Source organism: Balearica regulorum, chromosome 3 (genome assembly GCF_011004875.1).
Source record: "Balearica regulorum gibbericeps isolate bBalReg1 chromosome 3, bBalReg1.pri, whole genome shotgun sequence".
In the NCBI taxonomy this organism is placed as follows: Eukaryota; Metazoa; Chordata; class Aves; order Gruiformes; family Gruidae; genus Balearica; species Balearica regulorum.
In genome coordinates this window covers 93,734,050-93,752,782 of record NC_046186.1, presented here as the reverse complement: position 1 = coordinate 93,752,782, position 18,733 = coordinate 93,734,050, and the positions used below count along the sequence as shown (strand labels likewise).

General features: G+C 38.4%; 1 protein-coding gene across 4 annotated transcripts in view; it reads left to right on the top strand.

Moving 5' to 3' along the window:
* The window catches only part of KIF6 (kinesin family member 6), a 175,527-nt gene that overhangs the window by 139,831 nt on the left and 16,963 nt on the right, over positions 1–18,733 (top strand). For all 4 annotated transcript variants that reach the window (XM_075749021.1, XM_075749020.1, XM_075749024.1 and 1 more), the window contains 3 exons: positions 6–56; positions 15,417–15,501; positions 17,431–17,566. In XM_075749021.1, the coding sequence (XP_075605136.1) occupies positions 6–56; positions 15,417–15,501; positions 17,431–17,566 (272 nt within the window). The remainder of the gene's footprint in view (positions 1–5; positions 57–15,416; positions 15,502–17,430; positions 17,567–18,733) is intronic.

The following is an 18,733-nucleotide window of genomic DNA, read 5'->3' as shown; positions in this document are numbered from 1 at the left end:
TACAGACCGTCTGAAAGGAGAAATAACCCAGAGGCACATTCAGAGGGCAGCTCTAGGTAAAACATATCAGATGCAATAGGATACAATATGGGCAACAAGCTCTCTCTCCCAGGGCTGAATCTGTTTGTGGGGCAGGTTGTATTTCCTATGACAGTTTTTGCTACAATATTTCTACAACAGTCCATACTATAAAGAACATGGACTCCGTGAACTTTGCCAGAGATTTGGCTCCAAAGGCATCTGATTTTATGGGTGGTGAGAAAAATAATGCAAAAGTCTTACAGGTTTAGGGGTTTGGTATTGGCTTGCTTTCTTTTCAGGGTGACCAAAACAAGAACAGAGACATCTAAGCTCTCTTCATTTTTAGAGTTTATTTTTGCTTTCTTTAATGACTCTAATTTGAATTCCCATTAACAGTCATTGATTTGTCCTGAGACTGAGCTTCTAGCCATGTTGCCACAATTTGTCTAACATGCTTTTTAATTTTCCTCATTCCAAGAGGGACTGAAGGCATATACAGGTCATTTCTTTCGCATCTAGTTATAGAAGTTGAGAAGTTATTTCTTCCCGTTTCTGTTGACACAGCTGCGAAGCTAAAAGTGTCTATGTAAGTTGTTCACATAGTGTAAAGTCATCCAAATTTGGTTTAAGATGCTTTAAGCTGACTCCACTGACTTTGTACTGAAACAGCCTAGGAGTGTTCATATGAAAATTCCACTTTTGGGACAGTAAACTTCAGCTAAAATGTGACAGAAAACTGCTGGTGCAAGAACAGTTTAAGCCACACACACACTTTGATCCATGAAAGAATCCCAAAATTTGCCTTCATGATCTTCACATAAAAGATGGACCTAACTCAGATCAGATTGCAGCTGGTGGTTTTATTTCTATGTATACAAAACACAGCAAACAATATTTGTGTCTTAGTAAGAGAAGAATTGGGGGCTTTCTTTTCTCCCAAAAGTAAGGAAAATAAGTTACTGCAGAGTAGCAAGTTTCCCCTTTCTGTTTCTAATTTAGCCATGCATCTCAAGCTCTGTTGATGATGCTATTGTTTTATACCTTTATCCTTTTTTATTTTTATTTTAAAATCAGCTCTGAAAATTAATGCTGTCCATGTCAATAGATCCCAGGAGTCAAACTCAGTTTGTTTTGATCAGTCTGAGAAGGGGAAGTGAAGGAGGTTGCTAATCTCTTCACCTTTGTATCCAGTGACAGGACACGTGGGAATGGTTCAAAGCTGCATCAGAGGAGTTTCAGACATGGTATTAGGAAACATTTCTTTGCTGAGAAGGTGGTCAAACATTGGAACAGGCTTCCTAGAGAGGTGGTCGATGCTATTTAAGAAGCATTTGGACAATGTCCTTAATAACATGCTTTAACATGATTAGCCCTCAATTGGCCAGGCAGTTGGACTAGATGATTGTTGTAGGTCCCATCCAATTGAACTGTTCTGTTCTGTTCTGTTCTATTCTAATCTAGTATTTAAGTTCAATCTAGAGGTGCTATCTTCAGTATAACATGGAATTCTTTATTTAATTCACTCTAGGTTTTAATACTGTCTATTTACTAATTTTATGCCACTTTAAGAAGTTACATCAAGATGAATCATAGCAATGCTATTTATGAGAATTCCTTATTCAGGGTTTTAAAAAATGAAGTGATGTATTCTGACTGTATGTTTCAAATCTGCGTGATTGACAATCTGGTCTTGTATACTGATTTCTTACTACATAGAAAATTTTGTTGCAAATGCTGGTTTCAATAACTACGTAAGCTGCTTTTCATAAAATAGGTAAGCATAATTTTTTCATGTCCTTAGCAAATGACATAGTAGTGATTTTACCAGCTATACATTCACATTATAAATATTCTATTAGTATTCCACAATATAGCAGGCGACCTATGTGTTTTTGGCTTTTGTTTTGAGCATTGCTATCTGCTTATTATCACTAAAGTCTGGACTGCACAAAGTATTTTCCAGACTCTTTTCCCCCCTTCGTTATTCTTTTAAATAATCTGGATATTTTGATTTAATATTTATTCTATGAGTTGGGGAGTATTATTTGCCTGCCTGCCTTTTTGGATGAATGTTCTTCCAAGGAGTTACAGGTGTCAAGTCCCTCAGGATCTTCTTGATGACCAGAATGTCATCAAGATATTTTTAAATGAAAACTACATGGTAAAAAGGTCTAATTAAGAGTCCGTTGAAATCCCAACATGAAATAAAACATACCATTGTTTCAATTAGAAACCAAGTTAACATCTTCCAGCTGCCTTTTTTTTCCCTTTAACTTAAAGCATTTTATGGTTAAAATTTTTTAAGAAGCTCTTCTAGTTGGATTTTAAACAGTGTAGATCTGTTTCCCTCATGGCTATGCTTAAGATGTGGATTTCTTATTGAATGGAAACTCCGCTACTTAGCCCATTGTTCTTAGCTATCTCTTTTAAAACGCCATATGCTGGGAGTTAACATAGGACACAAATAGATGGGAGGTTTCATTGGAGGCAAGGGAGTGCTCCATGTGTTTCAGTACACAACCAGAAACATCGAATACTTTGTGTAAAATTGCAAGGATTCACTCTCAGTGTGACTTTTATCTTTATTAATTGTAAGAAAATCTTATGGAAATAACTTATTTTTATTCAGTAAGATCTTTCAGAGTAACATACTTAACTGCATTTTTAGGCTGTATTTAAAATTCCTTTTGCATGCTTAACTGCATTTTTTAGGCAGTATTTAAAATGAAATAATGTACACAGTATTGAAGTACTGACAGAGCAAAAACATTGGGTCACCAGCATGCTTCTGGGAGGAAAAGATGGAAGAAAAGAGTGGAAACAAAAGTTTTCCCTGGGGTTTGCAATGTTGTAGAAGGAAAATTATATACTTTATATGATTCCAATGAAGCATTTCCTTACGATGCTTTAAACTAGCATTTCAGTAAAATACAGGTCCTGATTCTTCATTATCTCATTCCAGTTTTGCATTGATAGAACATGATTACAAACAGGCTAATGTGATAATATTTACCACCACTGGGGAAGACTGAATCCTAAGGTGGACCTGCCTGATGCTTTGGGAAATCCTGTGACATATCGTAATGAGAAGATACTTCTATGGAGATGCAGTCATGCTAGCAAAGGCATGTTTTGTACAATAGTTTTCCATAACAGAAGCGAGTGAACTGAGACTAGCACAGTTTTGTCTATTCAAACATCTTGAGTAGAGGCCTCTGTTGGGTCAGCTCTGGAAGTTAAGGACAATCCTTGAACATATTCCTGGCTGATCTGTCCATATCAGCAGAAACATTTAGTAAATCTACAAGTCTGCCAGGCTGTTCAGTCAGCTTCAAACAGATCCTGACAAAGCTTCACACACAGAAGTGTCATTCAGTACGTGCAGTATGAAATGTGTTTTCTAAATTAACATGAATGGTAGGGTCTGTAGCCAGTGTTGCAGCATCTTCAGTTGCCTGCAGTTACTTATCAGTTTAGTTGAAATGCAGCTTTTCCAGCTTTCCATTTCAAATATTTTTCTTATTCATCTTGTTCTCCATGAGCCTCCCTTCTCTTTTTATGCAAGTTTTGAAATCTAGGCTAGGAGCAACCTGTAAGTTCTTTTGGGATTCTCTTGAAAACATCAAGAGATGTCAAAACCTTTCTGCTTCTGGGGAGGTTTGTTGGGACCAAATTAATCTCTCTCTTTCTGTCCAACTCCATTGTCTCTGTAGAGCTATTTGAAAAGAAAAAAAGTAGGTACAATCTAACATGGGTAAAGATGGATCTTTGTAATGAATCTGCATCCTTAGTAAGGATTTCAGCATTAAGGCCCAGTTTTATCAACATTTTATTAAAAAAAAAAAAAAACAAAAACCTTGTTTTCCCAGGTTTGGTAAGTTGGCTTTTAGAAATAAGATTTTATATTTCTGCTGTTATTCAAAGACATGTTCCCAAGTCCTTTTTTAAGGAAACTTCCTTTGAAAAAGCCTATTCCTCATGAAAAATAAGATGACTAGGTGAGTCAGAAATACCAGATATATTTGAATCCCTGAAAATGCATACCAGCATTTGATATAGAGTGGCAAACACCTGAGGGCAAAGATTTCGCATCTGTTATTTTTATATTTGGATTTGTAACACACGTTTGTTTTAAGCAAAAATAAGGAGCTTTCTCCTTATTTTTTTTCTCTATATAGCTTTGTCTTCATCATCCTTTCCAACATTTTCAGTTACATACCTGTTCTAGACATATTAGTATCAGTTTATGCCCTTGTACCTGTCCTGCTATGTGTTTCTTTATAGTGTGTTTCATTCTGCTCCCTCACCTTTCCATGATTAGAAGTGAAAGAACAGCATGATCAGTACCAGAACAAAGCAGGGACAGACAGTGCTGTATAATGCATCGGGGTACTACTGCAGGAATAATCACTCCATTTTTTAGGAAAGAATGTCAAAGAAACTATTCCTCCAATGCACTAGTTTGTGGTGCTCTGAGAAGCTGCCACTACCATATATCCTATACCTGATGTGATGTTATCTGACTCATTTCTGCATATCTGGAGAGGTAGAATTGGAAATTGCTGCTCCCACTTGTCCAGAGTGAGATATCGTAGAATCACAGAATGGTTTGGGTTGGAAGGGACCTTTACAGATCATTTAGTCCAACCTCCCTGCCATAGGCAGCCACATCTTTCACTGCACGAGGTTGCTGAAAGCCCCGTCCAACCTGACCTTGAACGCTTCCAATATAGCCCATGCCACTAGAAAGGCTGGATCACCATGGTTTTTATCTGGTGAGGGTATAAGGTATATTTAGGAAGTATATGATAGTTCTCTCTGCAACCATATCAGCATCCTGCAGACATACATAATGTTAACTAGGCTAATAATTAATAACTGTCTTGAACTCATCTGCTGTGCTCTGTGTGAAAGGAAAGCACATAGCATTTCCAAACTGCTGGTTTGCATCAGAGTTAATATCTTATTTAAATAAATCCATATTTAAATAAAATGAGCTCAGTTTCTTTCACTGCTTTATATCTTGCAACTGAGATGCCATTTAACTGTTCATATGAAGCAAAAGAGTCTTGATCTGTTCTAATGCCATGAAATGAAGAGGCACAAGTGTTTTCAATCACAAAATGACAGAAGCTGAGGAAAGCAGCAGTCTGTGTTTTCCCACACAAATCCAACGCAGTCCATGGAGAATAATAGATGGCCTGTTTTATGACCATCATTCCTGGTGCTGAAAAATGATATCTTATGTATGGGCTAAATAAAGCACTTCAGAGAAATAATCTGTTTGAATACAGAATTTTAAGATTTTTTTTTTTTTTTTACAAGAGATAAAGCAACATGTCTCCAGTGCTGCTAGGCATCCGAGGATGCTTTCTCTAAAACCGTGTAGGTGGGTTCATGTATTTCCAGTCTGTAAAATATGCTACTTTTAGCCAAAAATAAAATAAAAAATAAAAAAGAAGCATAGTCAGTTTGCAATGGCCTCAGAATAGGGAAAGATTTCTCTTAGAAATTCACATTTTTGATATGCACAATGTTTCTGTGAGTTATGTTCTTATATATATTTGCGCTTGAAATCTCAAGCAGAAGTGGTGTTTTTGTAAAAGTTCATTGCTCTTGTGCACGCAGGGCACTGATTTTATTCCTAGGGTGACCTCTAGTGGTATCAAGGCCACTCTTTTTAGTGATGGGTTTCATTTCTTCAGTCTATTTCAAAGGAAAAAAAATCAGAGATGCTTTGCATTAGGGTTCATTTTTTGAATTCTGAGACTGACAGAAAGCTGGTAAGATTGTGCTTGTTTAAAAAAGCTGATGATTTTTCACTATCGCTAAGACAAAGATATCTATAGCAAAACTGGCTGACAATTCAGAAACCAGTGCCTCTTTGCCTTTTTTAAAATAAGAGGTTTACTCTGACAAAGATAAAGATACTTTTGAATTTGCTTTGTGCAATTATTGTAACATATGAAGTGTTTTTAGAAATATTCACCAAATCAGTTTTTAAACAAATGCTTGAAATACTAATGGACAAATAATTTTGAAAACATATATAAGTAGTTATATAAGATATTATAAGTACAATAGAGGATCTTTATAGCTTCTTGTTACTGCAGTGTATTTAAGTCATTGTAGTTGCTCCAGATTTGTCTTGAAGGGAAAAAGCCCGTGGTAACTATGAAGTTACACACTATAACAGAATTACTCTCTTGGTTTCAGATGCTATTTTGCGCTTCAAGTCAGCACAGTATAAGTCTAAAACTTTGAGCTCTTGAAGAGCTTTTGTATTTTTGTATGTACCAAGTTTTTCTGTAAAGATGATCGCAATCAGGAAAAAGAACCACAGATTCAAAGCAGCAGCTAGACAAGCAGCAACGATTCCCTTGCAGCAGTACTTGAGGTTTCTTCTTAGGTAATACATTTTGCGTTTATCCCAGTATTATGTAGGAATGAAGTTTAGAATTGTAGAAGTATATGCTAATAAGAAGACACTTCTTAAATCTGTCCCATCAGGTCTCAAGCCCACACAGACCTTTCTTTCCATAAGTTTCTCTTCAGTCTTTCTAGGGTCTTTTGTAGTTTTATTTGTTGCTGTGGTTTTTCTGTTATTCTTTTTAGCTGATTTTACTAGGTGCAATGCTAAATTATAGAGGCAGCCATGAGTTTTCTCTCTCATTGTCTTCGAGAACTGCATCTTTACTGGAAATCTTTACAAAAATGTTCTCCTGAACTGTCAGAAAATTCTGAGATTACTCATGTGTTCCTATTAAAGTTCTCATGTGACCCACTCCAGCTTATCAGATCTCAAAAAAGAGCAAAGATGTCTTTGGATCAAGTGATGTTTTTATTAGGAGTCATGAACTTGTAGCACAGCTATCCAGTTCGCAGTTTTATTGACATTGACTTTAGCATTTCACTGGTTTTGGAACAGCTTGCAGTCTCTGTAAGCTTTCTTGCAATAAGTATTTCTTCTGAAATACTGAAAAGTTCAGTGTGAATTGTATTATTATTATTTAGAGACTCCTCCTGGTGACTAGTAAGTAAGCAAGACAGAATTGGGAGATGAAGCTCACGATTCTCTAATTTGGTCTACTGAAAGTAAGATATTGGGAAAAAGATGCTATGAGGATAGTTACACATTGAAAGAGGACCTCAGAGAAGTTTGCAGGATCTCTGTCCTAGGAGTTTTTCACAACATGTCTGGACAACCTCGTCTGTTAAATTTTCACCCAACTTTGAGCTGTAGGTTGGACCAAGGTGCAGACTTCCAAGGTGCCTTCCAACCAGAGCGATTCAGTAATTCTAAGACAGAACTTGAGGTGGAGTAAGCAAAAAATAAACTTGGTTTTAGGCACACACTCTACTGATTCTAGGCCTAAGCTTGTTTGCTTTAGCTTCGGTGTATATCAGAGTCATGGGTCTTTCTTTTGGCTCTTTCTGTTGGCTCTGAAAAGCTGGTAGGATAACTAAGAATAACTTACAGTTTAAGGTGCTGCAAACTTCTTTCTTCTGGCCATGTCCAGTGAGTGTGTTGGGCAGCTTGACTAGTTCTGTATCAGTCAAGGTTTCTTCTGTGAGCAATCTTTGTAACAAACAAATGTTCTGCAATCTAATGAACCATAAACAATGAATGGAACTCTTTCACAGCCGTATTTGCTTTCATTTTTTTCAAGGTAAAGGTCAGACCTAGAACAGCAATTTCCGTCTGATCATGTAAAACACAGGACAAGGAGTGAATGACAAATAGCATGGCTAATGTGATATCCAGTGTTTCACAACAAGCTGCACATCTGGTGGAAAACTTCTTCCATTTTACATTTTGCTGAAATGGCTAAAAGAAATTAATTCATTTCTTTGCTCAAAAATTTTTGCATGTTTAAGATCAAAGAAAATAATGACTTGGAACAAGTAGTTACCAATAATATCCCACAGATGTGCAGAGGTTGGATATATTTCTCCGGATAAGAATCTTGTGGATAAGTTGTAATTGTTGCTGGATATGTCAGGTTTGTCTCTTCTCAGTGTTCAGTACAGTGTAATTCAGCCAGCAGCTGCCAGAACATCAAGCTCTATCTCCTTTCCTTCATAGGTCATAGGAAAGAGCTGCCTGTGATAAGAGAAATGCCTAAATACCTGTATACTTCTTGCACCTTCTTGAGCTGGTGGCCTAGCACACACAGCTTAGCTGTTCTGCAGCTACAGCTGATGGGTACGTGCGTGGGAGGACCAGCAAAAGTGTGGCACTCAGTGTGGGATATGAGTGTGGCCAGCAGGGACAGAGGGGCCCAAAAATATAATCTGGTCCCTACAACTGCCCAGGTTGTATATGGCCCTGATCTAGCACTTGTGCCAGAACACCAAGCAATGTCAGAGTGAATCTTCTTAAAGAATAACATTCCTGCTGACATGAAATCTATGGTTGTGGCTTGAGAAATTTTCTGGAAAACTCATACATCATACCAAAATTTAGATAAGCATTCGGGAAACTCCTTTAGAGGGCTAATGGAGTAGCCAGGTGGGAAAGTGGAAACAAAACTTCTGTAGTACTGTCATCTTTATTGTACACTTAACCCAGGTGGGGTCTTAGCACATGTTCTCTGTTATTTGCGCAGAAAAAAAAATCAGATCTGTGATAGAGGTGCTTCAGGCCCAATACCTTTTGTCTTATTTGGGGCAAGGGTTAAACTAAACACTGTACGGTGCAACCCCATGCTCATAATATATTGATTTCACCAGTAAAGGTGTATTTTAGCTTTCTGTTTTCCATCATCTCCTCTACTTCTCTCTTGCAGATGAAAGGTCTTTTACTAATACCTTGTAGCAGAAAGATCAAAATTGTTCAGGCTTATACTGCCATATACATTTGTTTGGTTAGTGTTCACCTCTTGAATCAAGGTCAAAGCCTCTTTTATTGTCTAACTTGAAGTGACACATCTGTTGCATGACCCATCTATACATATACACAGCTGAAACAGAAGCAGTTAAGTATAAAACATGTAAGCTTATTTTTCCTTAGTATTCTTTCAAACTACATTGCTATAAATTAAGCGTACAGTCCAAAATAAATGCTTTTGGGCATTGTCACAAGTGTTTGTACTGACCACCACCACCAGAGTTCCACACAGAATGCACGTAAAACTCCTATTATTTTTAGAAAACATTAGTCCTGTTGAGTTGATCCCACAGTTGCTGTGTACATTGCATTCCTAAATGTGACGCGCAAGCACAGAATTTACTGTGCATGCCTATGTATATTGCTCATGCACAGTGAGGCTGGCACTTCTCAGAGCTGAGACCTGTACATCTGCCTAACTGAGAATCCCCAGCAAGAAATATGGATGAACTAAGCTTCAGTATCTCTTCTATGCTCTGTGACACTCGGTGTGACTGCATCTTTAGCACCCTTAGATATTTCATATTCTCAGTAAAGTTGTGCTATGTTATTGTCAGTCAAGTTCTTATCTCGACCAGGCATTGCTTTATAAAAGTTATGGTGCTGTCTTATTGCAACTGCGGTCTGCACATTGGCAGCAGTGTATTCCTAAATGTCTGATCTTTATGAGAAGCATCCAACTTCAGAAGTATTTTCCATCCTGTTTTTTCAAGAAGAGCGTGACAAAACTTAGCAAAGAGACTTTTTTTTTTTCCTCATGAAAGCTCTTGGATGTTGTAGAAATGAATACTAGCAAAGCCTCAAAACTTATGGTGGACAAACCATACCCCTTCTTGGGAGGCAAAGAAAGATCATTCAAATATCAGCTATGTTTTTACCAAATATTATGAACAAGATACATGATGCAACAATAACCTCATGTAATCAAATGGTAAAATATATTTATTACGGGTAGGTAAGAATCTGAGTTAGTAGGGGTTTCCTGATTAAGATCCATCTATGTTACTATTCCACTAGATCAACTGGTTTATACAGAACATATTAAACTTGAAGCTGCTTTTTATTTTTTTTCCCTCCAGTATATTGTACATGTATATTTGGAAACCAACAGAGAACTTTTAGTCACAATGGTTTCAGAAACTCTCATGGCTCAAGTGCAGCTGACATGAAGGCAACGCCTTGTTTCATATGCTGTGTATTTTCAGGACCAAATATATAGATGACTTGTTTCAAAGAAGAAACTTGAGGGAATTTAAGTGTGAGTCTGTATTTAGCTAAAACTGCTCACAGACACTAGAAGAAATAGCTCCGCTTTCCAGGTGTGCATCGTAAGTCAGTTAGTTTGAGCCAATATTAAGCCAGTAAAACAATAAACAATACAATGATACAAAGAAAAGCAGCATACTAATGGGCCCTTTTACTAAATTCAGTGATTAAAATAAAAATCAACAAAATACATGTGCCCTTAATCCCACACGCATGCACTAACTTGTAAAGTGCTGAATATACGACAGTTTGTTTCACTGTATGCCTATGACCAGCTGGCTGAAATGTTAAAAAATCTATTACATTAGGATTAGGGGTAAATTGCTCTAAAACCCACACTAGAAACTCTTCCAGACATGAGAGTATTTTTGTCTTCTCCTGAGCTTCATTGTGCATACTCATCTTTGCTTTTGGATAAGGTACACACGTGGTGCCCAGCAACAAGGCCCACGACAGGAATAAGAAAAAAGAAGGGGAGAATTACTTGCAAGCTGGTCCGGAATAATGAGGGACGGGTAGTTCTTTTTAAAAAATGCAAATGACAGCATATGCTCCAGTTTGAAAGCATTAAAGCCCAAGTTTGCCAAAAGCTGGAAAGCTGATAAATAAAGCAGTAAAAATATTAACTGGATACCGAAGTCAATTCTGAATTTGGTTACTTCAAGTGACTATAAATTTAAGCAGATAAACACAAGACTCTCCAGTGAAAAAGTGAAAATCTTTGACTGCAGAAGTACAGCTAGAGGGCAGGGCACAATGTTATTTGAGGCACAGGACAATAAATCCCTAGGAGTTTGACTTCTAGGATACACTCAGGTCAAGAAATATATGAGCACCCCAGAGAGTATAAAGTTCAGGGTCACAGAGAGTTTCTTGCAAAATTTTCTGACTGTAGACAAGAATCTGCCATAGTATTTCAAGTTGTTGCCAGCTTGCAGTAAACTATGGTGATAGCACTTGGTATCTTATCCTAGAAATAATGTTTTTCGTCCATGCTTGCCATGATGCTTTGAAATAGTGATCCACTTAGCAGGTGCTATAATTTCTTTCTGGTACTGTGTGATTTGGTGACGTGGAATGTGTTGTAAAATTCACTACTTCCTGTGCTCCAAAACTGGCCCTTTCATTAGAATAAAATAATTATATCTTAAAATGCCTCTTACAATCTTGTTTATGAAAAATAGAAGCCAAAACCACAAACCTTTATGAAATGAGCTGAGTGTCAACTCATGCAGAGCTCACCTCCCTCTCTAAGCAGGCAGCTGGTATCAGTTGTATCCTGTGCCTCACTTCACCAAACGGGTTGTATCTGAAGATCAGACAAAAACAGCCTAGAGATAAAAATAAAAGTTGCTAGCTATTTCACTACCCAATGCAGCACTATCAAAATCTCTTCTTTACTTCAAGTGACCTAGTACTCTTAACAAAAGACTTCACAGTGTAGGGTTCATAGGTTTTGCCACTCAGCTGTATGTGCAGTTATGCTAATGTAAAGGAACTAATAGTCCTTATGAGTACATTGCTGACTTCTGCTGAAATAACTTTGTTGTACAGAATTGGATGGAGGTGCGCCAACAGAAACCCCTAGTATACGCATAGGCAATGTTTTCCTAAACGTGCACATCATACCTCCCCGGCACCCCTGAAACCTGGGTCTGCATTATCCAGGATCAAATTGCACCAACTGCATTTGTTTCTCAGGAGAAACCACTGGGGCACTAAAAGTGCGTGTGATACTGCACATCAGCTGAATGGCTGATCTCAGTTGATGCACTAAAAGCATAGAGCTAGACTGTACAATCAAGTTTCATATGCCAAACTGTCAATCAATTAATTAAAAGTCAACCCTGAGTGAACAAAGCAGGTAGCACTTTGTAACCTTCTATGCAGTTGCAGAAGTGATATCTGGTAGTTAATATTTCAGCAGTAGCACCTCTGCACTTTTTCATGTGTTGCAAATTTTTTAATATATATGAGCAAAAGTTGGTCTCATGAATTTTCAATTTTTCTTCATTTACATGTACTTCATATATATGTGGTTAATACATAGATAAAATGATTTGACGTTTCAATAAATATTTTCTGTTTCCGCATGGGCCAGCAGATACATACAATAAAAGGAAACTCTTTAGGGACATAAAAACCTGTAGCAAAAAGAAAGTATTTCTTCTTAGGTATCTATCTTAAACTTGTGAGTAAATATTATGCTTCTACATTTTGCTGTCTATTCACTCAGTTGTCCCTCTCATGTTATTTTAAAATAAATGAGCCTGCCTGTTGAAGAATGCTAACATTAGACGTGAGATACAACGAGCCAGTAACCTCTGCCTTAGCTACCTACCTTCAGCTGTAGTTGGTGGGAGGAGAGGGGTGTGAGGTGCAGCAGCAGAAACCCAGGGGCAGAACCAGCCCACTGCAGGGATTCAGGAAAGGTAAAGGGAAGAGGGGAGAACGAAGTAGCCAGGAATGAGAAGGCAGAAGCAGCAGCAAACAAAAGGGTCGAAATATGCTGCACCAGACCATAGATCTCTTTTGCCTGGAACATTAGGAAAAAGCCATGTCTTCATCTGTATATATTACAGTAGGCAGACTCAAAAAGGTTTAGTCTTTAGAGCAGATTGCTATTCAGTTCACAGGCGTGTTGTTGCAATGAGCAAGCATGACAAAAAGCTGAAGTGGAGACTGCAACAGCGTGGGAAAAGACATCAGAGAACTTAGGAAGCAGTCCCCAAGTAGGCATGTCCTAGATTTGATTTACCACTGGACTTCACCTGATGCTGTGATCAGAGCTCTTCTGCTTTTGTGACTGGAACACATTGATGGATGTCTAAGTTTTAGCCATTTACGTGATGAAAGATGCAATGCTATTTTTGCTGCTGGGGCCACATCAGCTTGCAGTGTACTGATGTCTTTCTGTGGTGTGCATATACAAAACTTTGTGCTGCTCACCTTGCCCACAGCTGTGTTTCTTGCTTTTATCACCAGCATATTGCCAGAGATAATGGGCATAGCTGCATTCAGGGTTGAGGATGCTGGGGCCTCAGTTGCATAGAAGTACTTGTCTCATATAAAAGGCTTTATTATTATTATTTCTGAGGGTAACTTACAACCAAATAATTCCTTCTACAGAGTATAATAGGCAGCAGAAAAAACATTTTTCTTGGTGTTTTTATGGATAAGTGATCTAATTCCACCTAAGTTTGGCTGCCCTTTGAGGGCTAGTGCAAAAATACTTTTCCAAGTACTAAATGTCCAAATAAATCAGGAAGGAAAGCTGCAATATTATGGCCTTGCATCACTCTGTAACGACTAGCAGAATTTGGTGATGTTTTCATGTAGGGAAGTTCTCACTTCAGAAACAGCATTAACGTTTTAAGATGTTACAGTCTTCCACTCTTTATTATTTCTCTTCATTATAAGGGGCTAGAGCTGCTACCTCCTGAACTCAGACACCATAACAGATTGTGCGAATGGGCCAAATGCACTTCAGTGTGCTTGGGAGAGTCCCCTTTAACCACTGCTGAAAACAGCTCAAGCTAAGCCTGGCTGGCTTTGCACAGGAACATATTAAGGATGCTCACATGTGAGCATGGCTCACTTGGGAGGCAGTAACTCCCTAAATCATTTCAGTTTGTTCCACAAAAGCACAGTTCTCTCAAGGCTGGATGCTGCATATTTCTGAAGGGAAGAACGAGTGTGGACCCTCAGGAGATCTGCAGAGTGTTTCCCCTCGAGTTCCCTGGGTAGCTCTGCGCTTTTCCACGTTATGCCTCCTCCTGAGGATGAAATCTGACAAATCAGAAAATCCTGATCCCCTGTAATCATTGGAAAGTTTACTGTTTTCCTTAAAGGTTCTAGCATGATATTATGGCCTTCTAATTATCTACTGTGCTTGGTTATAACCTGTTACACAATGCCACTGCTATAGCATCTCCTTTGCCGTGATGTTTGCACCTCCTGGCTTGCATGTTCACTTTCACATTCCAAGCAGTGTAATACTTTTGAGGGTACCATCTCCACCACAAATGTCTTCACCCTATCCTTCTTTTGTAACCTGCACATCCAGCAAAGCCTTTCAATGTATGAAATGAGAATTGCGCATGGGCTTTGTCCACCTTGGCTGTATGTATTAACATGCTTGACCTGAGTACTCTAAATGAAATAAAATGCTTTTCAGCTTCATCTGTATTAAGCTACAGGCTGCAACAACAAAGATTAATGCTTTCAGCTGGCGCACTGACAGGCAGAGAGGGGTCTTTACTGCCCTCTTGTTCCAGACAGAATTCCTTTGCTTGAAGAGAGGTTGCACTCCTCAGGCCTCGTGACAGGTTGACATAGAATTTATTTTCTTGGCAGAAATAATAGTCAGGATGGAAACTTACATGTATTATACAGCAAATCTTTTGTTTTTTTCATTTTTCTTCAGTTAAAAAGGTTAAACGTTTTCTTGGGAACCTTAAACTATTCTCATTCATCCTAGAAACAGAAACTGTTGTAATACTAGTAGGTAACTTTTTACATTTCCTTCCACTGCTGAACTTATAACCCATAATGGAAAGATTGTTTTGCCATCTCTCAGAATAAGCAGATTGTGTATTACCTGCTAACTAGCTCAGTTATAAGATAGGGAAATCCTAAGCTGCTTTCTTAGGTTAACTTAGGCTACTCGTAAGGTATTTCCTCAGTTCTCCTTTACCTTGAAAAAATTCTCACATAGTTTCAGGACACTTTCCTTATTTATACTAATTGTCTGAATTTATTGCTTACCAAATTTAATTTCTCCTTCAGGATTTGTCTTTTACTCTTCCTTCTGTTACTGTATTTCCAGGCATCAGCACAGCTACTGTTGTATCTTCTTTTCACGACAACTTTGCTTCTTCTGGTCTTGTCTTTGTAGCCAAAACTGTCAGGTTGAATGCATTTGGTAGGGTTTTATGCCAAAGATTAACTTTTAAAATGGACTGGCAAACTCACTTTTATTCATATCTAAAATAAATATTCCAGTCTTTACTAAAAAAAAATAAAAATAATAAAGCACCTAATCACTGAAATTATGGAGTGTTTCTTATACTAAGTAAGGCTTAAATAAGGAATTTGAAGAAACATTTACAGAAGTGACAAAAGGTTAATGACCCACATTGCATTACCTTCCTCTTAAAAAATAGTTTTTATTCTAATTAAAAGTTGCTTCTTTAGACATCATATGGTCATTACTTACATGTGGTCATTTCTCCTATAGCTGTTTCCAGTCCTTCTGAAGAGCTAAATACACTTGATCCAGTAGAAGAGAAACTTCGAACACAAATTGAAGAAGAGAAAAAAAGGTATTACTTCTGTCTCAAACTTCTGCCATCCTCCAGAAGATAAATTATACTGATAGTGTATTCCAATTACAATTCTGCACACACAACTGCCCTCAAGGTTTTCTCTGACATTTTGAAAATGTCAGCTTTGTGGTTTACTAATAGTTTTTAAATTTGTGTATATGCTGTTGGTTTGTCTGTAAAATGCCACAGTACATGAGTGGGGACAATTTATGCTTAGACTAATGGCTAAAAATAAATTAAAATAGCTTAATGTCGTAGAATCATAGCATAGTTTGTGTTGAAAGGAACCTTAAAGACCATCTGTTTCCAACCCCCCCTGCCATGGGCAGGGACACCCTCCACTAGACCAGGTAGCCCAAAACCCCATCCAACCTGGCCTTGAACACTTCCAGGGATGGGGCATCCACAGCTTCTCTGGGCAACCTGTTCCAGTGCCTCACCATGCTCACAGTAAAGAATTTCTTCCTTATATCTAAGCTAAATCTATGCTCCTTCAGCTTAAGGCCATTACCCCTTGTCCTATCACTACAGGCCCTTATAAACAGTACCTCTCCAGCTTTCCTGTAGGCCCCTTGAAGTACTGGAAGGCTGCAATAAGGTCTCCCTGGAACCTTCTCTTCTCCAGGCTGAACAACCCCAACTGTCTCAACCTGTGCTCCACCCCTCTTATCTTCATGGCCTTCCTTTGGACTTGCTCCAACAGCTCCACATTACTCTTGTACTGGTGACCCCAGAGCTGGATGCAGTAATCCAGATGGGGTCTCATAAGAGCACAGTAGAGGGGGAGAATCACCTCCCTCGACCTGCTCGTCATGCTTCTTTTGATGCAGCCCAGGACACGGTTGGCTTTCTGGCCTGCAAGAGCACACTGCCGGCTCATGTTGAGCTTCTCATCCACCAACACCCCCAAGTCCTTCTCCTCAGGGCTGCTCTCAATCTGCTCTCCACCCCGCCTGTAGTTGTGTTTGGGATTGCCCCAACCCATGTGCAGGACTTTGCACTTGGCCTTGTTGAACTGGAGTTCAACAAGGTGAGGTTCATACAGGCCCACCTCTCAAGGCTGTCGTGGTCCCTCTGGATGGCATCCCTTCACTCCAGCATGTCAAACACGCCACACCGATTGGCGTTGTTGGCAAGCTTGGTGAGGGCACCGGATCACACTGTCGCTGTCACCAACAATGTCCTCCCTGAGGATTAGTGTTAGAAACTTGTTGTTTGAATACAAATGTATTGTGAACATTTTTGGTTGATTCAGACGTGTCCTGCCTGCCTTGACCTAAGGAAAACCTTTAGGCTATACAGGATTGACTAAGCATAAATAGTATGCAGAATACACATCGGTTAACCAATCCTGTTTGTTCTAATGTCGCTGTAGCCAGGAGGATAAAAGAAAATAGATGCAAGGACATCAGTTCTAAATAATTTCCTAGCATTTATGGTATGTGCAATCTGTGAGGCAACTTCTGACTATTTCATATTACTGGTAAATCTCCAACTAGCCAAGGGGCCTCATTAATGAAGCTTCCATCTGAAAGGGGAATCAGTGCTCAGCTCCTATCTGAATCCAGACTGGTGACCAGTTGTTTATTAATGGTAACATGCTGAGAAATCAAAAGAAATAACCGACATATTTGATTGAGCCTGTATTTTAATTGTTAATCAACATTGATCACACTTGAATTTCACTAATTTCTTTAGTGAAAGAAAAGCTTTGTGGGATAAGTTCCTTGTGCTTACTGTCCAGTGAAGCTTTTATAAAATATGAGATGTCTCTTCCTACCACCACTCTGTCTGTGTCCCCTGCATCTCTGATTGATTATTATACATTCTTTTGCAGTTTAAATCTGTAACTGTTCTAGGTAGGATAAAGCTTTGTTCAGATATGTGTTCAAACATCTGTAATACACTTTCTTCTTCTCATATTAGTTATAAAACAATGTTCAATCGCCTGAAAGGGCTGAAGATAGAGATTGAGCACCTGCAGCTTCTTATGGAAAAAGTCAAGATGAAGCTGCAAAAAGACTTTGAAGTCTGGTGGTCTGAAGAGGCAACGAATCTACAGGTATGAAATCACTTTGTATTTCTTCCATATTCATGTAAAAGTAACATCTTCAATCATTTCTTAAAGAAGTAGTTAATTGACTAGATAGAAAGGAGTATGAAGGATGGGATTTGGGGCCTGATTCACCTGTGCTTATGCCAATGTAAATCAGACAAAGCTAATGTGAATTATGTTTGTATGCAGCTAGCACAAACGAAGCAAAACCCTTGCTTTCTGCCCTATTTTCTGTTTTGATATTCCCCCAAACAACTTGACTGAAAGCCAAGAGTGGTCTCAAAATGCCAAAGACTCTGAAGGAACATAAAACAAATCAAGGAGATTTGAAAAAATAATCTTTTTTACTGCTAGCAAAGCAATGATTTCATCAGGTTTATGATGTGTGTATTAGAAGATGGCAGTCATAGCTGCAATATGGACAAATCCCAGCAAACATGATTGGTAACCTTTCAGCTTTCCTAAGCTCCTAGAGGGTCAGCAGCTCTCAGCACAGAGCGTGTGTCCCCTCACTCTCTAGCTGAGGGCCACCACTGCCATCATTGCTTGTTTAAGAAACCAGCAGAAACAGAGTGCTCTAATTTAATGACACGTGTATAAACAAACTAAAAAAGACTCACAGCAAAGCGCTGCCATGAAATGCACATCAGCCTAATGAAAAAGAGTGCTCAGTGCAGTCCATCCCATATCATTTATTATTAAGTGGAAGAGAAGATTTACTCCTTGGGGAGAAGTTGTTATAAACAAAGAAGTGTTTAGCCAATATTTTGTTTCATTCTTATGAGTATAAATTTAAACTATATTTTTAAGAAAACAGCCTAAAGTAAACACGGAACGTAACACAAGGAACTTAGTTATCCATAAAGTGCCACCTAACTAACTTAACTTCAAGTTATCATTGCAAAATACTTTTCTGGTTAAAATCCCTAACCATATTAGTAACAAAGAGGATAATGTTTTAGTCACCTTCCTGTCTAAATATTTAGGCTTTTCAAAGCACTGCAAGTAATATTCTTGAATCCACTGGAGCACATTTTTCTGTATCCCTTAACAGGAGAGGTCCAGGATTCAGCCTCTCATGATTCATCAGTAGAAGATTAGAAAACTGGAAAAAATAATTGGGATTGATTTCTTGGATCTTGACCTATCTATACATCTGAGCTCCCTAAGAAA